This window comes from Sander vitreus, chromosome 9 (assembly GCF_031162955.1).
Source record: "Sander vitreus isolate 19-12246 chromosome 9, sanVit1, whole genome shotgun sequence".
Lineage (NCBI taxonomy): Eukaryota > Metazoa > Chordata > Actinopteri > Perciformes > Percidae > Sander > Sander vitreus.
The window spans coordinates 23023613-23047561 of record NC_135863.1 but is presented as its reverse complement, the minus strand read 5'-3'; the positions used below and the strand labels follow the sequence as shown (position 1 = coordinate 23047561).

General features: G+C 42.9%; 1 protein-coding gene across 2 annotated transcripts in view; it reads right to left on the bottom strand.

The window, feature by feature from the left end:
- The window catches only part of ralgps2 (Ral GEF with PH domain and SH3 binding motif 2), a 79453-nt gene that overhangs the window by 37135 nt on the left and 18369 nt on the right, over positions 1-23949 (bottom strand). For both annotated transcript variants that reach the window (XM_078259389.1, XM_078259390.1), the window contains exons 2-6: positions 20909-21020; positions 15755-15885; positions 14270-14377; positions 13574-13624; positions 2162-2245 (exon numbers count right to left, since the gene is read on the bottom strand). In XM_078259389.1, the coding sequence (XP_078115515.1) occupies positions 2162-2245; positions 13574-13624; positions 14270-14377; positions 15755-15814 (303 nt within the window). In that variant the 5' untranslated portion in view covers positions 15815-15885; positions 20909-21020. The remainder of the gene's footprint in view (positions 1-2161; positions 2246-13573; positions 13625-14269; positions 14378-15754; positions 15886-20908; positions 21021-23949) is intronic.

Below are 23949 nucleotides of genomic sequence, written 5' to 3'. Positions count from 1 at the left end.
TACATAGGTGCCTTCACAAGTGTTTATGTGCGACTGAGCAAGGGTTTTTGGGGATACAGGGTTTAGACCAGTCTCAATAACGCTCATCTTATGCCCTGAAGCAAAGGCTGTGTCTTTTGGGGGCTGTGTTTATGAGCGCATCAAGGCCTCCAGATGGAGCTGCGAGGCCCCAGCGCTTCAATAATCATAAATAAGCGGAAGACAGATCCAGACACAATGCTCATAGCTGTGGATCCACTCATTTAACGGCCTGAGGTTAGTAAGGGAAGGGACGGAGATGAACATCTGGCCAAAAATGACGGGGACTACTGCTGACTGATTTGAGGTGATCAGATCCCTAATATGCTTACGCTTGTTCAATGGTAGAAATGAAGTTGACAGACCTGTGTTAAGAATAAACGTTTACAATTGCACTTCAGACATGAAGCTGATGCCTATTTAAGAATAAGTCATATCAATCCTTTACTCTTATCTGACTGCATAATCTAACCAACTATAAATCGAGGAATCTCTGTGTGCGCCTGTGTGTCTCTAGCATGCGCAGTACAGCAGCTGGGGGCAGGGAGTTGCTGCCTCCCAGATGGCGGCTCACCGATTGCGGTTCACCGGCTCTGCTACGAAGCCCAGTCTCCTGGGATTAAAGTCCTGTGCTGTTTGACCCATCCACCACCTCAACCTCCCTCCTTACACATGGATTTTCGGTCTTTAATACTACTATTTAGCACATTTCTCTGGCCGTTGTGCGTGATGTAGCAACTTCCCCAGCAGGCTGAGCTAGGCTCCCTGCTCCTCTGTAGATGCTAGATCAGACCCGTTAGACGTGTCGACGTCACGGGACACACCTCGTGGCCCCCCCTTATTTTTGCCTTATTCTGCCTCTGATTGGCCTACCCTGTTATTCTTACCCTAACCAATCCCCACTCCTCATGCCTAAACCTAACTACGTCAACACGTCTAGCAGATCTGATGTAGCATTTACCCTGCTCCTCCCACCCGGGCCACATCGCTACCTGGATGCGTGACGGCTAGACAAGAAAAAGGGGACACGCCGAAACCCTAGATGAGCCTCAGCTGCGCCTGACTGAACTGCATTTATAGTTAGTTATTTAGTTAGTTGTGAGGAAAAACAAATACTGGGAACCAAGTAATCGGCCGGTCTATCCTTCTGGTGAGAATGTAGTCCATTTCCATTTGGTTATAATCACCACTGATTCTGTATTACTGCTGTAATGATTTCTGGTTACTTTTTGACTACTGTAAGCAAGTTGCTGAATCGTCTCTGCCCAAAACACAACATGACAGATTATTGTGCATTGATCATAATGGGTTCAGAATTAGTCTCTCCTTGCCTCCTGCTAATAGACTGGCCAGTTCTCTTTTGCTCCCAGAGCACAATGCCAACAAAACAAGGACTGAAGGAAGAGGAATATGGCTTCAGCTCATTCTAAGGAGCTTTCTGGGACTCTCTACCCTCCCAGTCCAAGTCCCATTATTCAAAAAAGCTCATTTCCTTGGCTCCCAGCAGCTGAAATGTGTGCAGCTAACATCTTGAATCGCTGTTTGGGATCTGCTATACGAGGAGAAGTTTCCACAGCAACACATTCTTGTTAGATCATCTCATATTTTTACTGGAGGGCAGTAAAGTGGGTCTTAAAGGAGCCTGGCAATAAGACTGGAAGGGGATTAAAGGGCATGGCTGCCCCTTACATCATTACCCTCAACTTCCTGTTGATGACTTCACAGGGCACTGGGGGAGCATGCCACACACTCCTGCATACATTTGGAAATGTTCCTACACATGCTGCACCAACATGCAGGAGCACATTAATAACTTCATAAATGCCAGAACCAAGGACCAGTTGAGGACAAAATTCACTTAGGGACTATCCATGGTGTATATATGACTAGCAGGGAGGAGACATGGAGATTATTAGGCGCTGCAGGGCTTCAATAACAACCACTTCTTGGAGAGCTAGTGTGAGGATTTAGTGCTTGGAGGATGGAAGCAGAGGACATGATGGAAAGAGGCGCTGTAATCTCCATTCCTAGATGACCACGGCTCATAATTCTTTAACATTGCAACAGGGACTGTTTTTCCTCTCTCCTTTTGGGTGAGACCTGAAGTAGAACTGAATGTGACATAACTGTGTATGCATCTCACCTGGTTGAACCTGCGAGTGAAGGCCACAACATTTGGAGCAGAGCTGTGCTTCTCCTTCTTGTTCCAGCCGCAGCTCGACAGCTCCTGAAAACATACAAACAGGGAAACCAACATCACGCACTTAGCCAAAGTGTTTTTTTTTGTACACGCCAGCATTTTACTGAATGTACTAAACCAGGGGTGTCAAACTCAATTTCACTAAGGGCCACACTGGAGTTTATTCACGTGCATTTATTTAACCAATAAAGTCTAATATCTTTGACTGTATTACTGCATGTCTCATATGGTCTTCTCACTTACAGGCATAAAGCCCTAAAAAAAAAGTCAGCAAAGAAGTTACTTAGTCATCGTAGAATTTAGCAAATCAAGCAAAACAATGATTTCATTGCTACCACACAGCCGACCCCCAGCAACCTGTGTCACAGCCTGACTATGAAAACTCTCTACTTCTGGGGGAATTTCTGCATCTCCAAGAGTGTGGCGTAATTACAGTGTGAAAAACACGTCCCTGTCTTTTTGGTTTGGTGCACAACTAATTCATTGTGAACCTAAACTGATATTCAGGCCATATGAAAATTTGCGAGGGGCCCGGATTTGACCCCCGGGGCCTTGAGTTTGACAGACGTGTACCAAACACTCAGTGGAAAGGGGAGAGGAGGCAGAGAGCAGGATGTGATAGGAGAGAAGATGAGGGAGGAAGAGAGAGAGGCTGAGGACAAGATAAACAGGCATGTGAAGCTATGCAGGAACACGCTGTGCCTCAGTATGAAGCTCAGCACTTAATACTGATTCAAACTACTCCAAGGTTCAACCAAGCTACGCACTGACTCCTGAATTCGAGAATTCAACCTCAAAACTTTACAAATGTCTCGCTGTGGACATTTTGAGTTGCCATAGCAGGAAAACCATGTGTCACTAATAACATTAATTAAAAGGTGCTGTAGGTAGGATTGGGAAGATCCAGAACTTAGCCAAAACATTTTAACATCAACAACTTCTCAGTCCCTCCCCCCTTTCTGCTAAAGCCCAAAACGTTCTCCTAAGCCCCTCCCCCCCACAAGGGAGAATGAATGCGTGTGCATGAGCAGTGATTGACACACAGTTAGACAAGTTCGATGCCTCTGGCCGGTAAAGGGACGTCATCAGCGGGGGACGTTGAACGAGTTTGCGGGTGGAAAACTAACGTTAGCCGGCCACCTGTTCCATCAATCCTGCTTGCAAGTGTCCGCTCATTAGACAACAAACTGGACTACATCCAACTTCAACGAAACTCCCAACGCGAGTTCAGAGACTGCTGTGTTTTTGTTGTTGTGGAAACAATTGCTGTATCGGACTATCCAGCTAGCTACCAGGCCGGCTGCTCTGTCGCCGGGTAAGACTAGCTAGTGGAGGTGTGCTGTGTTAACACGGACTGCCTGGTGCAGAAATGGGGGTGCTTGTATCCAACTAACTGCTGGTGGAGTTTGTGACTGTTAAATGCCAACCATTCTACATTACAAGCGAATTTCGGTGATACAGCCCACCAAGCACTAATGCTAGTAGCTAGCTATGTGTTAGTTGAACTTTACGGAGCATATCACGTGTGTGTACTAAAGGTAGCCTGTTTCGTAAGTCGTTTTTATATAATGTCGTTTTCATATATTTTAATTGTGTAACCAATTGAGCCACGGTGAAACGTTGTTTCGTGTCTATGGTTGAAATGACAATAAAACACTAAAGTTGAGTTGACTGTCTCACTGTCTGTAACGGTAGGCGTGGCTTGGGAGTAGACGCTAAAGCAGCGAAGCAAGTGCATTCTGGGATTTGGTGTCTTTCATCCACATTAGCCAAAAACTAATTTTCTGGCTTTTCTCGGCCTAGAAGCCACCAATTTCTAAATTTCTTTCACATTTCTACTACATAAGTGACCCAATTTAAAGATATATTCATCTTTCCAACGGTGAAATATCCCTTTAATCACAAGGTTAACAGTTCAATCCCCGGCTCCAAAGGGTCCTTGAGCAAGACACTGAACCCCACTGAATCCTGATGGGCCGGCCAGTGCCTTGCATGGCAGCGCCTCCATCTGTGTGGGAATGAGTGAATAAGCTTTGTCCGGTAAGGTAGAAAGGCGCTATATAAATGCAGGCCATTTACCATTTCATGACTCCGTCCCAATTAGTTATGCCCAGGAACACCAATGCCTGGATGTAATGTAAGGTTTTCTGTGCAGGAGAATGCTCATGCACGCCATGAACACATGGGTTATGTGATACACATGTCACTTAGCTGCAATGGGCGGTAATGGTGGAGGCAGAATTTCTATGTAAAAGGTACAAATGCCACAAAAGAGAAGAAGCTACAAACCACAAGCCGATGTAAACTGTTTAAACAATGTTGATTTGAAGACGGACAAATTTGTTATGGAATAGAAGATGCATTCATGAACGTTTGTTAGACCTTAAGGGCAGAATTGAGCACAATGCATTTTGCTGAAGAATGCATATTGGTTAGAATGTAAGCAATGATACCTCGATGGTACACTACTTTTTGTACTTTACTTTTAATATTGGCAGCAAATGTGCATCACAAGTTACCAGAGACCAAAATGATGTCTTCCAAATAATTATTTTGTTTGCCAACGGTCAAAAAGCTGAAGCGATTCAATTTACAAATCACAAAAAAACAGAAAAGCTGCAATTCCTCCAATTTAAAAAGTCATAACGGGGTTTTTATTGACTTTATTCGGTGATTGAAATTGTTGCGTATTCTTTTGATGTCGGTCGTCTAATCAATTAATCATTCCTGCACTTAGTAGCAGCAGCAGCTGTGGAAGCAACAGTGCTGATTTTGGAACTTTAACACAAAAAAAATTCCAACAACACACAAACAGTCATTTCTTTCTGAGTACCAGGCTGGACTCCGTTTGGCCTCAGCTGCTGTCCTCGGTGATGAGGACAAGACGGAGACCACACAGACCAACACTGCAAGGGGAACCCAGACCCTCCTCTGGCCCCCAAAGGCTGTCCGGAGGCCAGGGACACCGACGTAACTGTAGGAAAAATGTTGTGCAAGCTCTCCTCCTAATCCTTGCAGCACGGCCAACTTGTGCTACATGATATGAACAGCTGAATCAGGCTGCAGCTCCCCTCCTGCGAGACTGAATGTCTGGAAGCAACATCCTCCACCCAACAGCTCACAACTCCCTAACCTGGGCCGCATCAGGACAGCTCCTTGCAAAGAGAAGGCCGTACTCATTCAAGGCAGCCGGCGGGGGTAAAGAAGCAACATATCAAATACAGATGTTAGAAGCAGACATAAATGCGTGGGCGAGGTGATGCCTCTGGGCCTATGTTCCCTGAGTCAGGATGAGGATACAAGGAGAGGAAAAAGGAGAGTGGAAAGGAGATGAAGGGATATTAAAAGAAAACATTGTAGAAGACCTAACATCATCTTCCCACAAGGTTTACAAGCCTGTGTGGAGCCTCTTCAGAGTCGGCGCATGTTGCCCCTGTCACAGGTAGGTAGACACTAGCCCGTCTCACCGAAGAGAGCTCAAGGTTTATTTAACATCTGTCCTTTTTAAATAAGCGCTTCCATTCTTCCTGCCATTGTGTCAATCATTCTCCACACAACGTTGGTGATGGTTCTTAGACAAAGACATTCCATAGTTAGTGGGAGGTGGGTGCGTTTGTTTGTCTCGCCCTCTCGGACCGCCATCTGACCACCCAGGTAGGCGGTGCACCCGAGAAGAGGCACACAGACGGTCCTATGCCTCCCTCGCTTCTCCAGACCGCAACATTTCCACAACCTACAATGACCCTTCAATCCTGGACCGCCGGGGCCTGTCTTGTAATCTAACCCTATATCCAGCTGTCCATCAAGCTAAGCTTGAAGTTGAAGTCGTTTTCACTCCATTGTTCTTCAGCTGTTGCGTAATAACCGATGCCAGTGCCTCATGTGCATTTAAGCAGCAGGGAAGTGATCCGCAGCCTCTCCAGAAACAATTAGGATTTCATTTCCTTTATTTTCTTTCTTCTTTTGCCTTTATGGTCTCATTTCACACTCAGGCAACATTTAAAAAAATCTGACAACAGTTGAGTCTTTGGAGAAAGGCTTTGACCAGGCCGCTCTGTTAAGGAGAGGGTTTTAAATTCTGCAGTAAAAGGGTGCAGTAAAAAAGCCTGCACTGCCAAGCCACAAACAGCCCGTCATTTCCACATGCTGGTCTGGCTGAGCAGCAATTTCATTAAAGCACAGTCCTGCAGCGTAGCCAGAAGCTGGCTATATCTACACTTTGTTTGGGTATGTATAGCTAACATGAGGGCAGTCAAGGAAAACTGACGTCAACTCTGGCTGCACATTTAACTGACCTAGAGTTGCAATCGTCAACAAACAAACTAATGAGGTAAAAGAGCATTCTTATGGATCCAACCTAAGATATTAACAAAGATCAGATTATTAGCTGAACATGAACTACACCAAAACTTTACCTCATCCAAAACATCTCTAATCTTAACCCTAAAATGACAATTTCTCGATTTCCCTAACAATTCAAATCAGATTTGTGTTGATTCTTCTGTTTTACAACCACACTGTGAGGAGTATTACATAAACAATGGTACAGGCTGAATAAGATAACCAGCTGCAGCTAAGCCACAAGTTGCAATGACCTCATGTAAGATACCACAGCAATGCCTTTTGTTTTCGTCTTCATTGTAAATGGAAAACTGAAGTGTTGGGATCCCAGGGAATATTAAGGCGAGAGGCCCCACAGGCCAAGACAGAAAGGGCTGATAAAGATGAGGAACGGGGTGGAAAAAGAAGGAAGATGAAGGGGGGAGGAAGTGAGATCAAGAGAGATGGTTTGCCGCAAGAAAAGAGGAGCTTGTAGAAATATCCGGGGGATGACAGGAAGGAGTACAACGGAAAATCCGCACAGCTGTGTCTGATGTTGAGCTGTACTTCAGCTTGTAGTGAGAAAGAGGAACCCTAATAAACGGATTGCCTGGTTGTGCCAAATGTATGGTGCCACTGGTCTACAGATTTTCCCTTCAGTTAGACCGTTCTAAACTATAGACCCTGGCAGGGACCCACAAGCCAGCAGCAGCCTCCACTGCCTTGCTGTGCACACCATGGAAAGAATGACTTTTACAGGAGATCCTTTAGTACATGTACTCTACGTGATTCATTTCTTAATGTAGTACAGGCCATCTGCCATGGCTAGTTAAACCAGACAAAGCATGTTCCTCTATGAAGATTTCATAGTGCATTTGCTAAAAACGACCATTACATTCTTAAATATAACGGGGGGGATAAATCCTCTTTAGTTGTGTTTACCTGGACCCTAACATTCCACTAATAATCTGAATAATGGCCCAATCACAATAAAAATGCCTCATGTAACAGCCTAAATCGGAAGAGGCTGGCCCGATCAGAAGGAATTTCAATCGGGTTAAGAGCGGTGGTGTAAACCTTTGATAACACGTTCAATATGAAAATATTAGCGCCTAATAACCATGTAAAAAGTAGATTCTTTCTAACAACCATCTCTCTCAGACTTCCATCCACTGGCTCCTGATCTTTGGCGGAGGAAGGGGCACCTAGTTTACTGTTCCAGGGTACCCCCAGGATTCTTCAAGTTACATTTAAGACTTTTTAAAAAGAAATTGAATGCCAACTTCACGGCCATATAATGGAAAATCAGTGTGGATTTTAGGTCTGAGAAAAGAATTATTTACCAAGTAACGTCACCTGTCAACATTTTCGTTATAATACTCAATCATATTTACTTCACAATAGCTTTGTAAGGCGTGTGTGTACTCTATTAACATAAGATAATAAAGTATTTGTTGCATTAAGGGCTCTTATGCTATGAAACTTAAAAAACACAAAATAAATAAGATGATAAAAAATAAAATGTGTGCATTATGAGGTGTCACAATTAGTTCCACCTTGGCTAGATAAGATAATATATTACAAAGTAGAATATGCCAATGTAAAAGCCAAATGCTTCAGTGATCGTTTCATGCCGTTCTGCTTTTGCATCTGAAGGCTACTTGAAAGCAGCGGGGATAAAGAGCTGGGCTCCGGCGTGTGTTTTTTTTTTCGCACCCCGGTGATCGGCACATCTGGGTGATGCCGTCAAATGTGCGTTGGGTAGGTTGGCTGCATTTCAAACATACCCTTTGCCGACACAGTCTTACGGTCGTATTACTGTCCATCCAAGTTAGGGCTGCTCGATTATGGGAAAAAAATATAAATCACGATAATTTAACACGATTACTCGTCGACTTCTGGAAAGATGTTGCAATTATTGAACTTAAACAACAGTGGAAAAAGTTAAATAAATCAACAGTAAAAAAAAAAAAAAAAAACACATACAACTGTGAAATTTGCCTTACTACTTTTCCTATTTAAAACTTTATTTTTTCATTCAGAACAGAAAATAAGAGTTTACTGGCAAAACGTAATGAGCTAAATAATTGTTTTTCTCAATTTTTCTGTTTTTGTGATCATTGGGAGCCAAAATCATAATCACGATTACATTCCGATTAATTACACAGCCCTAATCCAATACACACACACACACACACACACACACACACGTGTTTGCTTTCAGTATTCTAAGCAGCTTCTTATTTTTTATTACACACTCTGTGTGCTTCTGGCAAAGATTAGGTATTTTCAGTCATAGGCAGAGAAAAATATTCAGAATTATATTAAAATATCATCTTAGGAAACCATTTACAGTTGAAGTCTATCTGTAAACGACGTAGACACCGAGCACTGAACACATTTATCGATGACGTTACAGTAATTATTTCATCCTACGAAAGGACAATCAATTATTTAACACTTTTGTAAACAAAATGTAATACTTTGTGGAAAAAAATGTAAGATTTTTAAGGCCTTATTTTTAGAATGTTGAATTTAAGACTTTTTTTAAAGACCCTGTGGGAACCCTGTGTTCTTGATGAGCTGAGGTCCTCTTGCACCTAATGAAGTTAAGGGAAAAAATAATTCAGCTTCTTCTTCTTCTTCTTCTTCTTCTTCTATCTATTTCTGGCAGATTAGATGCTTTACAGCATCTTCCTCAAATCTTATCAGATCACATTATTTAGCGTACATGTAAACAGTTGAGTTGAAATCTCTAATCATGATTTTCATTTTACGTCCATGTAAGCGCTTTGACAACAAAAACTTGTCCGTGTGGTTTTACGGTCTCTACTGGCAAAACATTTTTTTCCTCCACCTTTCAGCAGCATGATGAATGTGTATTGACCATCATGCTGACAGGCTGTAGAGTGGGTGGGATTCCCTTCTGTGTTTGTTGTCCAGCAGAAAACAACATGAGTGGAGGACTACAGTGCCCGACAGAGAACTGCATTCAACATTTTCTCACGTCTCACATGCAGTTGTGACTGCATGACAGAAACACACAATATTCGATACAATATTTTTTTTTTTTATCTCACAATCGGAGCTGGAAAACATTAAGCCTGCAGGCGAAACAGGCCTGAGTATGTGAAACGTTACCTGCATCCAACTACAAGCCATCATCGTCTCACATGAGACTTTCAATCTGTTCCGAGGATTTCCACGCCGGGTGTTCAGACATTAGAGGAACTGACATACTTCTCAGCGGTACGTAAAATGCAATCCGATAGCTATTCCCTGAGAGCTGAAGCTTGCCAGCCAAAGCCACTAAATTACTGACTTGGCGGTTGTCATGACTGTGTGGTAAAAACAAAAGGCAACCCCCCCCTCCTCTCAAGTCCCTCAGCATCACTCAATCTCGCTTTTCCCCTCAGCCTCTATTTCATAAACATCCAGCTGTAGATCAACGCCGCACGTCTGATTATGAAATTAGAAATGGTCTACCGGGACAGAGAAAGATGAAGGGAGGAAAAGTCCTCCAACGTCCTTTGATTTCGTCACAATTCGCTACACTTGCCCTTTTATCTCTCACACATCATTCAACTCTCTCCATTTGTCTTGTCAGCTGATCTAGCCATACTAGAGAGAGCTATCCAATCCAGTTCACTCTTTTTAAAACCAGCCAAGGCTACAACCCATTGGTAATCACTGCCTCGTATATCTAGATGAGAGAAAAAAAAGATTTAGCTACAAGTCCCTTGCATCCTCTCCAACATCCAAAGAACATATCAGCAACTCAGCGGAGGGTTGTTTAAACAGCAGTCTGCTCTGCATTATACATTATTTTACCATAAAAATCTTTTTTTTTTTTCTTTTTTTTTTTAAACTTCTGCTGTTCTCATCAATCATACCCCCCGACTCGGTCGATGCTCTGCTCAACAGCTCTATGTATATTTCTCTGCAATCTTTTTCTACTCTGGTCACAGATGAGAACCACGAGTATTGTGCTGATGAAGGTCCATTACGTGTAGGAAGTAAATTACAGCAACCCCCATGCTGAACCCCATCTTATGAGTGGTGTTGATGCTGTGTTATGCGTTTAGATTCTGCGTTTGTCTCTGGAGCAATGTGCTGTGTGCTGGGTCGGAGTGACATGCGTTCAAGCTCTGAGCTTTCGAACCTGGCTCTCGAGGCCTTTCGGATAGCAAAGAGGTTTTATTATGCATTATTTTTTTTATATACTGTGTGTAATCGCAGTTTGGAAGAGGATTGTAAACTATGCTTCTAGCCCAGAGGGGCTTGGCCATACTTTATACCATCTCCTCACACCGTTTTTGGTGCCTCTCCACCCACTGATAGTGTGTCATCTTTTATTGCTATTGTGACGGACACTTGTCTTTTCTTCCTTATCCAGAGGATTTTGGCTACGCCTTTCAGACTGCACTCCATACATCTGCTCCATATCAGCGTTGGAACACTTGAGTTAATGAGATACTCTGTTCTACTGCAATCCTGTCTGGGGTGACTTTTTCCCCCACTCATGCCAGAATGTCCGTCTGTGCATCATATACACATGTAAAAATGTTGTAAAAATGAGCACGCAAAACAGCGTTTTAGTCTCTCTCTATGAGACTCTCTCTCAAACACGCACAAACAGTTATGATGTGTTTATGAAAAGGGGGGAGATACAATCTTAAACAGACCAACAGGACAAGTCATAGCTAGCTTATGATCATTTAAACTATTTCAAGTAGTCAGTACAGTTATTATGGAAATGATGGAAATGGTCTTAAAAGAACGATAACATTAGAGCAGCTCGAACATGCTGATACAGAACACGTAAACCCTGCAGACGACAACATTTGCACAATGCAGTAATAAGACTAAAGAGCCAGCTTACTTTATCTAGAGTAACTCCATTGTAAGGGCATTCACAATGAATTCAGTAAAAACATTTTTGACCCGTGCGATCACAGACCAGGAACACTTGAAACTACTCTGGTGAAAATTTTGATTTATCTATTGTTTGTTATTATGCAAAACGTCAAAATGTGTCAACTGGAAACATCCTCAAGAACATCTGGACTTGTCAATACGTGAAATGTAAAGAGATCATATCCAATCGAAGGTTGACTCCCTCCCTTAACTATTTTTAAAAACTAAAATTACAACATATCACATCATGGATATGTTTTTTGCCTTTATTTATAGAACAGCTGAAGACATGAAAAGGGGAGAGAGGAATGACATGCAGCAAAGGACCACAGGTTGGGAGTCAAACCCGTGGCCACTGCGTCGAGGAGTAAACCTCTGTGTATGGGCACGCGCTCTACCAGCTGAGCTACCCAGGCACCCTGAATATGCCTTTTAACCCCGATTATGTCCATTGCTGTTTCCAATTAATGACTAAGCCCTAATTTAGCTACCGTATATGTGCAAATGTAGATTTCAGTGTTGTAACATGGCATTTAAAGGGTGCTTAAAAAGCACACAAAAATGGGCTGTATGACAGTAAAAACATTGCACAACTCATACAGTCAATCAAGTTATTTAATATTTTCCTATTCAGGCAGAGAGCCGAGTGAAACAGCAGGCGTGCACCAACACACACACACACACACACACACACACACACACACACACCCCTGCTTTTCCAATTATTTGTCTGTGAGGAGGGCCAGGAGACGGACAGCAGTGGAAACTCTAGTTGAAGTTTAGTTCGGTCATAGCTGTGTAGCTTTTTTTTCAGCCGGTGCTTCGAGACAAAAGCACCGTGAGAGCAGGAAAAGCCTCTCTAGTCTACTCCCACTTGCCAGGATGCTGCTGGGTCACTCTGCACACTGTACACTCAGCTCCTTCTCTCCCTCCAGACTGCAGCCTTCATCTCCCTGACAGCCCTCCCCCTCAATCAGGCCAGTGATACCTTCCCAAAGGCCTGGTCACAGCTCCCAAAGCAATAAGGGGAAACCCCGTCCCCCATGCACCTGACCCTTTAAATCTTCACCTTATGTTCCAAATTGCTACATTGGACTGAAATGCACTGACACACTTTCATTAGGCTTACAAAACCCACTCAGTCGGTCAGTCAGTGAAGACGGTCGGAGCATAGGAACAAGTTTGCATTTATGAACCCTTCAGTCGCCTCGGTGTGAACCTGGCCCCGTGCAGTCCAGACAATGTCAATGAAACAGCAATACCCCCGACGAAAGTTACTCAGGATCTTTAATCTCAGTCAACAAACTATTTACCAGAATCCAAAAGGTCATGCCACACAATGGCATTGTTATCTAAATTATATCAAAATGCATTATCAATCATGCGTGTGTGTGTGTGTGTGTGTGTGTGTGTGTGTGTGTGTGTGTGTGGGGGGTATTGGGCGCTGTAAGCTGAGACTGAGACAAGTGTTGCGCAACGGAGTCCGACTGCTGTACCACACCACACTGGGATGTGGTCTGTATGCTGCTTTCATAAGCCCACAGTGGCCAACCTTAAACACAGGTTATCCTTGACTGCTGTCAGGAAGGGCCTAACAGTCCAAAAGAGAGAAAGCATGAAATTACCCCAGATCTCACTGAGGCAACAGACAAGGCTGGGTGTGACACAGATACCCCCTTTTTCTGCATAACTATGATATATGACTCTGATCACAGCTGCTCATAGCACAGTCTGGTACAGGGATATTAACCGCATGGACATTTTGAAAGGGAGAAAAGAGAAAGAGAGGAATTTGGGGAGGGGGGGAGGCAGATTCTTAAATATACATATACACAATTATGTAAATGATCCACTGGACCTATCTGTAAAGTGTCCAGAGATAACTTTTGTTATGATCTGACACTCAAAATTGAAATCTGTTATTGAATAATCAACATTTGTTCTCGTGGCATATACTGAAACGTGAGCGTACATGGCTTAGACTGTCGCATACAATTTTAGACATGTCAACCTAAAAATAAACACCAATGCGTTTGGTGTTGTGCGTTTCTCCTGCTAGATTTCACAAATGAGGCTGTCAACACCTCTCCTCTCTCTACAGAGTTGAGAGCAGCTCACCTCTGGCTGGATGGCTTTGAACACAGGAGCATCCATGAGCGTAATCTGGCCCTGGAGGAGACAAAACACAACAGCTGTTAGACTTGCTCTGTTCAGATTAGGACAGACTGACAACATTTAGTCACATTTAAACATAAATAACACTGCTTTTGCTAACACTGCTCATTTCCTCTCAGGCAGGCAGGTGTGACAGTGGTCCTTTTCTGATTGCGCCTTTAAATGCCTTAATATAGCATAGAGAGATGGGAAATGAAGATACTTGAAAGAAAAAAAGAAGATAAAGAGTGCCCTCTTGTGGTTGAATGGTACAGACAAATGGACAACATCAGAGCAAGATTTTCTGACTCACTGTGATGAGGAAGATGCTTTTATTTGATGTATTAGGAGACAATCCCGAGAAATAAAAAAAAAACAATCCCTCACAACAAAAGGTAGGGCTAATTTAAATGTGAGTTCATAGTTCCCATGAAAAGTTTGTGCAGAGGCAGCTGGAGGAAATCTATCAGGGCCTGCTTGGCACTGCCAAAAACGAAAATCATCAATTATTACTGATCCATACCCTGAACCCATCTCCTCCACTCTCAAGTCAGCACATCACATTTGTGCTTACTGAACATCGTTCATTTTTTTGACCTCATCATACAGATTAACCAGACAAGAACAGACAGAATCGCAGACACTTAAAACTTCACTTACTGCATATTCTTCGGGAGTGACCTTCAGCACATCGAACACAACCGCATCAAAACTCTTCTTCAGGTCCGAAGAACACTTATCGCTGAGAGACTCGGAGCTGCTGCTCTTCTAACACACACACAGACACACAACAGTTAAGAGGAATGATGGCTGTGCTGTTAAGAACATGGTTATAAAGTGGAGGAGAGAGGTGTTGTAGCACAGCAGAAAATCACTTTATATTTCAGGCAGAAAAAAAAAATGACATCCTGTCACCTAATAATCATACAAAGGCGTCCCACACTTTCTTAAAAGGGTAAGTTCACTATTTTTCAACCTGGACCCTATTTTCCCATGCATTAGTGTCCAAGTGACTAAAATCTTTGACATTGGTCCAGTACTGAACGAGAGCGCTGTAACCGGAAGCCGTGAACCGGGCTGCAATGTAATCCTATGGGGCAAATGGGCATTGTAAATTTCCGTCCGCTAAAGTGCTGTTTTTGCCACTGACTGTCTCAGATTGTTATTATAAGTGTGTGACAAGATTACAGAAAGGACCCCTATAGAGACAGCCTTCTTGTTAAGAGTGGTGATTGTTGGAACGGTGGAAAGACGATCCTAGACGGCTTTTGATAGCTTTATTTGGTGTATTTTACAATGATATAATTACTGTTTGAATGAAGTCTGGTGGGTTTAGCAATAGCCATTTCAGAGATGTTTCATGTTAGACACAAAGAGGATGGAGGCTTTAACTAAAAGGTCAACCTCTGTAGGGATCCTTTCCATAATGTTGTCAGACACTTAGAATAACAATCTGAGCCGGTCAGTGGCAAAACGAGCACTATTTGTGGACATAAACTGAAGGTGTGCAATTGCCCATTAACGTCACGTTGTAGCTTGTTTCTTACTTAATAGTGGACCAATTTCAAAGACTGTTGTTCCCATTAGTCACTTCAGACATAAAAACATAGAAACAAACCAAAGTTACCCTTTAAACATAAAATCCAAGGACTTTTCAGTGACTCTCCAGGCCCAATTCCCTCAAATTCAATGACCCAACATGGCATAGTTGGATTACTGTTCCAACACTGAACAATTTTCATAACGAGAACTAGCCGGCTTTACAGAAGCTCACAGACAATTAAAAAGAGAGAGAGGCTTGAATGTGTGAACACTTCTCAATTGTGCGGTGTTACTGTGATGGCAGACTATGTGGTCTCTTGGCTTCTCTAACACAGCACAGCAAAACAATATGTTGTGCAAGTTGAGCGACAGAAAGTGAGACAGACGGGACTTCTCCTAGTTACTAACGTTGAGTTAAAAAAAATGTATATCAAAAGGTCTTCAACTTCTTGCACAAAATATATAAAATCAAGCACTTTAAATGCCCCATGTGGGAACCGTGCGTACGCTAAACGTTCAGTGTTGAAAAGTGCGAGGAGAAGCACGCACAAGATGAATTTTGAAATAAGTGTGTGGAGGTCTGATCAGTGGGTGTGGCCTCACCTCAGAGACCGTTGCAGCGGTGGTGGTGATGCTTGATTGGCCATTAGGGAGGTCCATCATTCGCACACCATCTAGCTCTAGCGCACCAGACCATTCATCATCCTCAGCTGCAGCAAAGCCCGCCCGGCCCTCTGAAAACACACACAAAATATGCCACAGTGAGTACATCTGACAATTATCTCCTGCAAACATATGCAGACACATTGCTGGGCTTGTAACAGCAACACCACCTACTGGTTGAACTAAATTGATTGGAGTATTCTCAGGCTCGCCTCAGTATTACAGGATACCAAGTCAACCACTGCACTGAATTCAACCTCCGAAAATGACTGAACTTGAGATGGCGGTGAAAGTGTTGACAGGTTCAGCGATTGTCCCAGCAGGCCCGTGAGTGCCGTATGGACGTACGCTTTCACAGCTTGTCACTTACTACACACCAGAGAGGAGAGGACAGAAGGAGCTTAGGCTGAGCATTAGGAAAAGATCTTTGTGAAAGGGGTTTGGAGAAAGCAGCTGTCAGTTGGAGACACAAGACTAAACAGCTTACGCCCGACACTAGAGCATGGCCCGCTGCCGCGCAGTGACTCTACAGAGCGGACTTCACTATTAAACACAGGAAGGATTTTTTTTTTTCTCTTCGGTTGACTGGCTATCAGAGCACAATATGCTCATCCTGAAATTGAACAGGCGTGCTCACTAGATTTTCAGATGCGATTCCAATGAATGGCTGCGAAAGAGGCTGCTAGAATAGACAGAATCATCAGGAAAATCAAAGGTTTATTCACATGCCTCTTCTTGGTTTTTAGTGTTATGTTCATCCCAAAACCTGAGTACTAAGTGTTAAAGTAGATTGCGGAGTATCAGAGCCATGTATCATGCCAGTCCGTATCACACAATGAATTAAAGCAAATATATAAATGTGAATGCCAAACACAAGCAACTCACAGATTTTATTGTCTCTACAAGCATTTTAAAGAACAATCACGTGTTTATTACGCTAGTATCTACCTTCCACTCCAAGCAGTGCTGAAATTAAACTTCATGCCTCCTTCTCTTTTCTGGCGTTATCCTTATGAAACGGGTTTTGTGATGTCGTATTATGTTTTTCCATCTCAAAGATGAATCTCTCGTCGTCCATGGTGTTGTAGAGGAGACGTATAAGATATTTGGGGGGGTGTCTTTTGGTAAATTGACTGGATGCAGCGCCGATGGTATGAAACCAAGGGGGTAAGCTTCTCCTTGGACCACGAACCTCCTATGGCGACATTTTGATGCTAATAAGCCATCACCTCCCGTTAGCATTCCATTGACTGCCATTCATTTTGGCGCCACTTTGAGAGCGAATAACTTTACATCTGAAGCGTTTAAAGACTTTATTTGTCCATTGTTTATTTCTAAAGAAACACGACAATATATAAAAGGCTCCATTACCTTGTACCTCACGTTATGGCTCCGTAGCAGACATTTTTGTAAAAATAGGCTAACGATTGTGTCATAACCACACTACTTACTGTCGCATAGTAGAGGAATTACCGTATAGTACAGGAGAAGCTCGCAGGCAGTTTCGTCTCACCTTAGCTGTTTAAGTTTAATTACTAATGTTAACTAGCATTTTAGTTAGTATGTTATCTCCTTACATATACCTACGCTCTCCGTCTCTGCAAGATTGGGAATGATTGAGATTTCTCTTGGCACAGCTACCAGAAGACTTACAACTTTCAGACACGTTGCTCACGGCACATTTACGTCGTTTCTCTCAGTTGGAGGCTGCGCAGTAACGCTCAGCGCTCACCGGAAAAGTGCTTCTAAAGGCCTTCACTGGTCTCTGTCCAGAGCAACGGGATCTGTTGGTCCATTCTTATATACTGTCTATGTATGAAACGGTACACACTTCCTGTCTCCTAAAGGGGCGTGGCCTCGTTTGAATGTGTAGTGAACCATTCTATAAGTTATATTTGAATAATTTATTAATAGGTTGTTGTATGTTCTTTTGCTAACGTTAGATATTTACACAGCTAAAAGACATATTTAGCATCAGGGAGATTAGTTTTGTTAGGGCGTTCACGAATGTTAGCTGACGTTAGCTTCTCTGTGTTGCCAGATCTCGCGAGAGTTAGGTCCTGAGACAGAAACAGGTCTCAAACAAAGTCAATTTTCTCCTGATGTGTCCGTCTGAAAAATGCCATTTTAGTGCCAGAATTAGAGCCGGGCAATATATCGATATTATATTGATATCGTGATATGAGACTAAATATCTTCTTAGATTTTGGATATCGTGATATGGCATTGGTGTTGTCTTTTCCTGATTTTAAAGGCTACATTACAGTAAAGTTATGTCATTTTCTGAACTTATCAGACTGTTGTAACTGTTCTATTATTTGCCTTTACCCACTTAGTCAGTAAATCCACATTACAGATCAATTATTTATCAAAAACCTCATTGTGTAAATATTTTGTGAAAGCACCAATAGTCAACGCTACAATATCGTTGCGATATCGAGGTATTTGGTCAACAATATCGCGATATTTGATTTTCTCCATATCGCCCAGCCCTAGTCAAAATGTTCTGGAGATATTTGGCTTGTGTAAAATGGCCCCAATATTTACTTTGGTGACTATGGGGCGAAAGAAATGCTCATAATCTGTGTTCACATTCACGTCTCCCATTGGAATCAATACACACGGACCTGCCCCTAGTCTCCTAAAGAGGCGTGGTGGAGCCCAAGTGGCACAGATTCAGGAAACTACTCGGAGTTGGGGCGTCTCGGTTCTAAAACGTCTCTGCCGGCGGCTCGCGTGACAAATAGACCCGACGCGTATCTTTAGCAGAGGCAGCGGCATGGCGATCATCTAAAGCCCCAACCAGACGGCCGACCCTCGGCAGAAAAGGCAGTTGGACTGATCAGTCTCCCCGAGTTGGTCAAAAAATTTATACAAAATTGCTGTTTAACATAAGAAAAAAAGAGCCTGAATGGTTTAGTGCAGTGTGCAAACATGTTTAGGGATGTGCAAAAAGTTTAGGACATATAGTATGTGCAATGGGCAGGTATCTAGTCCAGAAAGAGAAGGAAAACTGGTACCAAAAGTAATTGAGTCGAGCAGAGCCGTACCATACAGTGGAAACAAAAAGCAAAAAAAGACAATTTGTGAATCTACATATGTACCTCTGTTAGTTTCACAATCTGAACCTACCTGTGATTATGTAGACAGTTGGAAACAGCGAGATTATTTAGCATTTGAAGATTTCATGCAGCGTGAATGTAAAACTGGAGGCTCCGTGTCTACGTCGTTCACAGACAGCCTGAAATTTCAACTAAATTTTCAACTGTAAATGGTTTCCTAGGATGATATTTTAATATAATTCTGAATATTTTTCTCTGCCTATGACTGAAAATACCTAATCTTTGCCAAAAGCACACAGAGTAAAAGTAATAAAAAAAATAAGAAGCTGCTTAGAATACTGAAAGCCAACGAAGGCATCCCTTGTGTACTTGACAATGCAGGCCTGTGTGTGTGTGTGTGTGTGTGTGTGTGTGTGTGTGTGTGTGTATGTATGTTGGCCATAGACTGTAAATTAGTGGACAGAGCATGTGTGACGTCACCCATTGGTTTGTGGAGATCTGCTATCCGTCGCCTTAGTTTGCCGTTACGGGCGCAGCCATCCTGGTTGCGGATGTGACGATTTTAGACGAGAGGGAGGAGTGAGGGAGGAGCCCTTACACTCTACTTTACGTTACACACTTTGACTGACAATCACATCATAGCCACGCCCTAAAACACCCCCTGCTTTATCGCAGACTTTAAAATCAACAAGACCATAATTTAAAAAAGGAACATCATTCTGTGTTGCAGAAGACTTAAAACTAGCGATTGAGACCATAAACTCATGAAAATGTTTACTGAGGTAATAAATCAAGTGAGAAGTGGGTCACTTTCTCATAGACAAACTCCAAACTCCTTTTGCAACCGCACGTGTCGCCCCTTGCTGGAATTCAGACAGAATGCAGGTTTAAGGCACTTCCGCATTTGCAGCACTTTGCCGAACCGGATGCCTTGTCCATTAATATAGAGTCTATGGTTTTGGCTGACTCAAGGCTCAAACTGAAATGGCTTGTGCTTTCAGAGCCATTAGCTGCCTTCCACAGTTGCATTCTGCTAAGCCACAAGGAAACACCACTACATCATGTCAACTTCCCTCCTATTGTTTGACAGCAGTGCTTACCTACAAAGGAAGCAATATCCAGTCTGTATTTTCCAGTCTGTCTGTTGTTTATAAAGTCCTACATCTGTTATTACCTTACTTCCTGGTCTAATACCTCGGTATGTCTGTGGTGCCTCTGGGTTATGGTGTAAAACCTCACTTGGGAGTTTTGTCTACAGTTCCCACACACAAACGCACAGCCAATGCACACCACACACACACACACACACACACACACACACACACACACACACACACACACAGGTGTCCCACATAAATAGAAACTATAATTTCACTCAAAAATAAACAAACACTAAGTACATCTACAACTAAAATTCATCATCTACAAGTAAGCTTAACTACCAAAGTTTGTTGGGCTCCATCTATACTCCTGTGTATCTAAAGCCCTATTCGCACAGGACTAGTATAACCAGGGGACCACATGCGCTTTAGAAATCACGCCCCATTTCTGTGTTGCGTGCAGCACATTCGCACGGGATAAGCTAGTTACTGATATTATCCCCTGCACTGTCAAGACTCTGTCCAAACTTTCATTTATAAATACCAAGGCAGCCAATACAACCCCGAATCACAGAGATGCCAATTCGCACGGGACTAATATTATCACACAAGCTCTGTGTAATTTGCAGTGGAATTTTTACTTGACATACAGACATGGCAGATTCGCACGGGATTAAGATCACAGACGACATCCGCAATTATTACAAATTAGTAGAGGTGCCCAGGTAATACTAGTCCCAATTGAATAGGGCTTTACACAATAAGCAATGTCCAGTCATATGTCTCTCTGAATGTGATGGGTTTGAATGTAATCGTATGTTAGGAGGATTAAAAAAAAACGTTAGCATGCAAGCCTGCAGACACACGTCTGTGCTGCAACCACACACTTCCAAATGCAAGCTGTCCTTGTCCAAAGACAAGGCCATACTTACGAGTTGTGTGTCAGATGTGCATGGTGTTGCAGGTGAGGTTAGCCTGTTGTTCTGTATTGCCGTCTCGGTCTATCGAGTCCCGTCTTTCTCTGAGGCAGGCTCCTGCTGCTGTCTGTGTGAACAAAAGAGAGCGACAGAGAGGAAGGCAGAATGATTCTTCTGAACATGAGCAAAACCCACGCACACATTAGAAATGAACATTGCCAAAAATCCAAAGAGCTCATCTGATTTTGTGTAAGTGCTTAACAAACCATCAGCCATTGCATTGACAAGATCTGGAGCTTCTGTTCTAGTTTTAGAAACTTTGAGCTCACTTGGAAAAAATGGAGGTGGCAGTTTGACAGAAGTAACCATAACAACAACAACAGTAAATCTTCTTTCACAGATATGACAATTACAGCACCTTTGCATCTCAACTGCAATGCCAAAAGCTGGTAGTGGTATAATATTGTTATATTTCAATATTCTAGTATTACTTGGCCTTATTGCTCACCTCAGTCCAAAGTACACCAATCACATTTCATAGTGTTTATATCGCACCTGAATTTCAAATCCCCACTTCACCCAAACAGGGAGCATACAAAAAGACAAGACATGAGTCTAGGGCTGCAGCTGACAATAATTTTTTTTATCAATTTTTTGTCAATTTATTTTATTGTCGATTAATCTGCCAGTACTTTTCTCAATCAATCGGTTAATCCTTTGGTCTTTAAAATGTCAGCGCATACTGAAATCCTTAGGGGCCACGGTGACACCTTCAAATTGCTTGTTTTGTCCAACAATGGTCTGAAAGTCAGGGAAGCAAATTTAATAATAATAATAATAATAATAATAATAATAATAATAATAATAAATAAAAATATAATAATAAAAAGCTGGAACCAGTTAATTTTCTGCCGTTTTTGCTAGAAAATGAATCGATTATCAAGACAGTGGCCAATTGACTTTCTGCCCATCGACTAATCCATTAATCGATTAGTTCTACACAAGTCTAATATCAACTAAATCTGAAACCTGTACACTGAACACTTTGGGTAAAAAGGCTGGGTCTGTTTTGAACAAACGTCGCTGGCATTGCCAACAAGGACAGGTGCAACTCTACCAGCCAATCAAGCGTAAATCCCATCATGCTCTCTGCCTCTACACCTCTTAGATGACATGACTCACATTAGCCAGTAGGTGTCTCACTAGTCTAAGAGGTAGAAGCCTGTGTGTTGGACTGTGTGGGACTCTGGCTGGTTGAAGACAAAATGCTTCACGCTGGCAGACAGCAGTTGGCCTTCAGCCATCAGGTAGGGGCCAAGATCTTGTCATCCTCTTCAGGTTGTTATCATGTTGAGGAGGGGTACAAAGCTCACGAGCAGAACAAACAGTGGATTAAGATTTCCACATTTTCCTGTAAACTCTAAACCTTTGCTGACGTAAGCCTATACATTCTTTCAAAGAGCTCATCTTACCAAGTAAACACTATCCCAGAGCTTGATAACGAGCAACACATGTTTGTACTAGGGATATAGCATTTCTTTGTACACAAAAGAGCACACATCTACGTATAGTCTCTGTGCGTCATTGTCGCGCAGCAAAGTCTGTCTCGGAGCTCCCTTTGGCGGTAATGATCCCAAGCATCCTGGATCACATTACATCTTAACTTTACAGCTCCTTACGACACCCACACCTCCAGCTACGCTACTTCAAAAACAGAGAGAGACAGCACCCCCCTTTCTTCTGAGTCACTGCCCTCCCTATCCAATCCTCACTCACTAACCACAGCTCCTGATGTAAGACCCCCCCCTTCTGCTCTTGGCAACATCCGTGCAACTGACAGTGTTCATATTTGAAATGTGCACGTGTTGCGTTCGGTGGTGACATAATTCCACGTGGCCGAGTCCTCATATGCTTCGCTTACTGAGGTTCAAGTCTGGGGAATGTTTATATGCCCAGCTGAAGGAATAACGTGCGAGTGGTGACGGGGTGTAGGTGTCTGTGTTTGTTTGGATGGCCTGACAATGTTTCAGCATCACTAGGATAAGACTTAAGGGGACATGACATGGATTAGTGAAGGAAGCAGGGAATAACAGAGGAAGAGTGACAGATAGCGGAGTGATTCATGTTGGAGCTTGTAGCAGAGGTTGTGTCGCCGTTAAGCTAAACGTGACTCATTACACTCCATAGAAAGTGCTGTGGAATCAGGCCTCTCTGAATCGGCTGCCTCTCCCTCCCTGTATTCATGCCGTGCTGTTTTTGATGTAGTTCATACTGCCGTTCAAACACAAAGGGTGCTGGCAGCCCGTGTTACTGAAGGGTACAATGGGTATTAGCAAGTGTTTTGTGTGTGTGTGTGTGTGTGTGTGTGTGTGTGTGTGTGTGTGTGTGTGTGTGTATGCGCGCGCTTGTTTAACTATATTCGTGGGGTCTGCACAGCCTTGTAGGGCCCGAAATGCTGGACCCCACAAGGTTAAAGGGCTGTTTGAGGGTTAAGACTTGGTTTTAGGATTAGGGATAGAATTAGGTTATGGTTAGGGTGAGGGTAAGGGTTAAGGTTAGGCATTTAGTTGTGATGGTTAAGGTTAGGGTAAGGGGCTAGGGAATGCGTTATGTCAATGACAGGTCCCCACAAAGAGAGAAACAAACGTGTGTGTGTGTGTGTGGTCGCGCACATGCCGGCGTATTTGCGCATGTGACAACACATTCCACATGCTGCACTGACCTTTTACATTCCTGTCTCCAGTGGTCCTAAAAACAGGTCTCCACCACCTCTATTCGACACGCCCTGTCCTCCTTACGCTGCTCATCTCCTGTCTTTTCCTTTTCACCTCAGCCTCATTTTACAGTAGAAATATCCGTCTTTGAATTGGATTAATAGACAATAAGGATATTTTCCCGGAGATTAAATAATAATCAGAGAGCAGACTGCATACATGGCAGTGGAGATAACATCATTACTTAGAGCAATTACAAAACGAGTGGTCGATTATTGAATTATTCGATCGACAGATAAATTAATCAGCAACTGTTTTGAGAATCGAATCATTGAAGTGCTT